The sequence below is a fragment of the Sinocyclocheilus anshuiensis genome, unplaced genomic scaffold, assembly GCF_001515605.1.
Source record: "Sinocyclocheilus anshuiensis isolate Anshui unplaced genomic scaffold, SAMN03320099.WGS_v1.1 C32449462, whole genome shotgun sequence".
In the NCBI taxonomy this organism is placed as follows: Eukaryota; Metazoa; Chordata; class Actinopteri; order Cypriniformes; family Cyprinidae; genus Sinocyclocheilus; species Sinocyclocheilus anshuiensis.
Genome location: NW_015616571.1, coordinates 1 through 992, shown reverse-complemented (window position 1 = coordinate 992; position 992 = coordinate 1). Strand labels below are relative to the sequence as shown.

General features: G+C 42.8%; 1 protein-coding gene across 1 annotated transcript; it reads left to right on the top strand.

Annotated features, from left to right (window-relative positions):
• Window positions 1-196: 196 nt before the first annotated feature.
• Window positions 197-838, top strand: LOC107682665 (telomerase Cajal body protein 1-like; the record flags this gene model as incomplete). The annotated part of the gene is made up of 3 exons (XM_016478835.1): window positions 197-401; window positions 529-624; window positions 730-838. Coding segments are annotated over 3 exons (410 nt in total), but the record flags the coding sequence as incomplete, so codon positions are not given.
• Window positions 839-992: the final 154 nt, after the last annotated feature.

Here is a 992-nt window from a genome sequence, read left to right as displayed (position 1 = left end):
TTTTTTTTAAACTAAAAAACTATACCTTTAGCCGCTCCACAAATAGAGATGATTATTGCCTTAAATTATTGCTGATTATTTTCCTCTTTTCCCAATTTAAAGTCCATTTCAAATGCACAAAAAAAATAACAAAATGTTCTAAATTCTGTAAATACAAGCAACACATTTTAGCGTCTTACTTCACTTGTCACCTAAGGTGTCCGTGTTAATTTGATTCTGTCAGTTGCCTGTCAGCAGACTGATGAAACAGGACAGGCTGTGGGACCTGAGGAAGTTGACGGAGACGTGGAATGGCATCAAAACGGAGCAGAGAACAGAGAAATGCTCGGACCAAATGAGGAGGACAGAGCAAATGAGCCTGAGAAGAACAATTCAGAAGACAACTCTGCTGAGCAGCGCTAGTAAGTGCACCGCTCATCTTAAGCTGCTGTGAAAGGAAATATGGTGGGAACAAATGTGTTGCAGTTGCACAGGGACAGGGATATTTTCAGCTAGTCAGTGTATGCTGTCTCTTCGCTGTGTTCACAGTCAAAGCCTCGACTTTAGCCGGAACCCTCAGATGCTGACGGGCTCCTGGGCCGAGTACACCCACACCGCCGAGAATTACCTCAGAGGCTGCAAATGGTGATCACTGATGAAAGCAAGCTGTTTATGACGGCTGTAGAGTATAAACTGTATCACAGAGATGCTAATGCACCATCTATCTCTCTTCATGACGTCTCTCTGCAGGGCTCCGGATGGTTCCTGCATTGTCTCAAACAGCGCTGATAACATTCTTCGTGTGTATAACCTCCCGCCTGAGCTGTACAGCAGCCACTGGGACATGCTTTCTGAGATGGTCAGCCTCTTCTAGAATATCATATCATATTTATCTGTACAAGTAAAAATACTACGCTGAGATCAGTTCCCTTTGTATGTAGAACTGACTTTAGGCCAGTGTCCAAGATGATAAATGTCTCATGAAACAATTTAAATATGGATTCTACTTAATG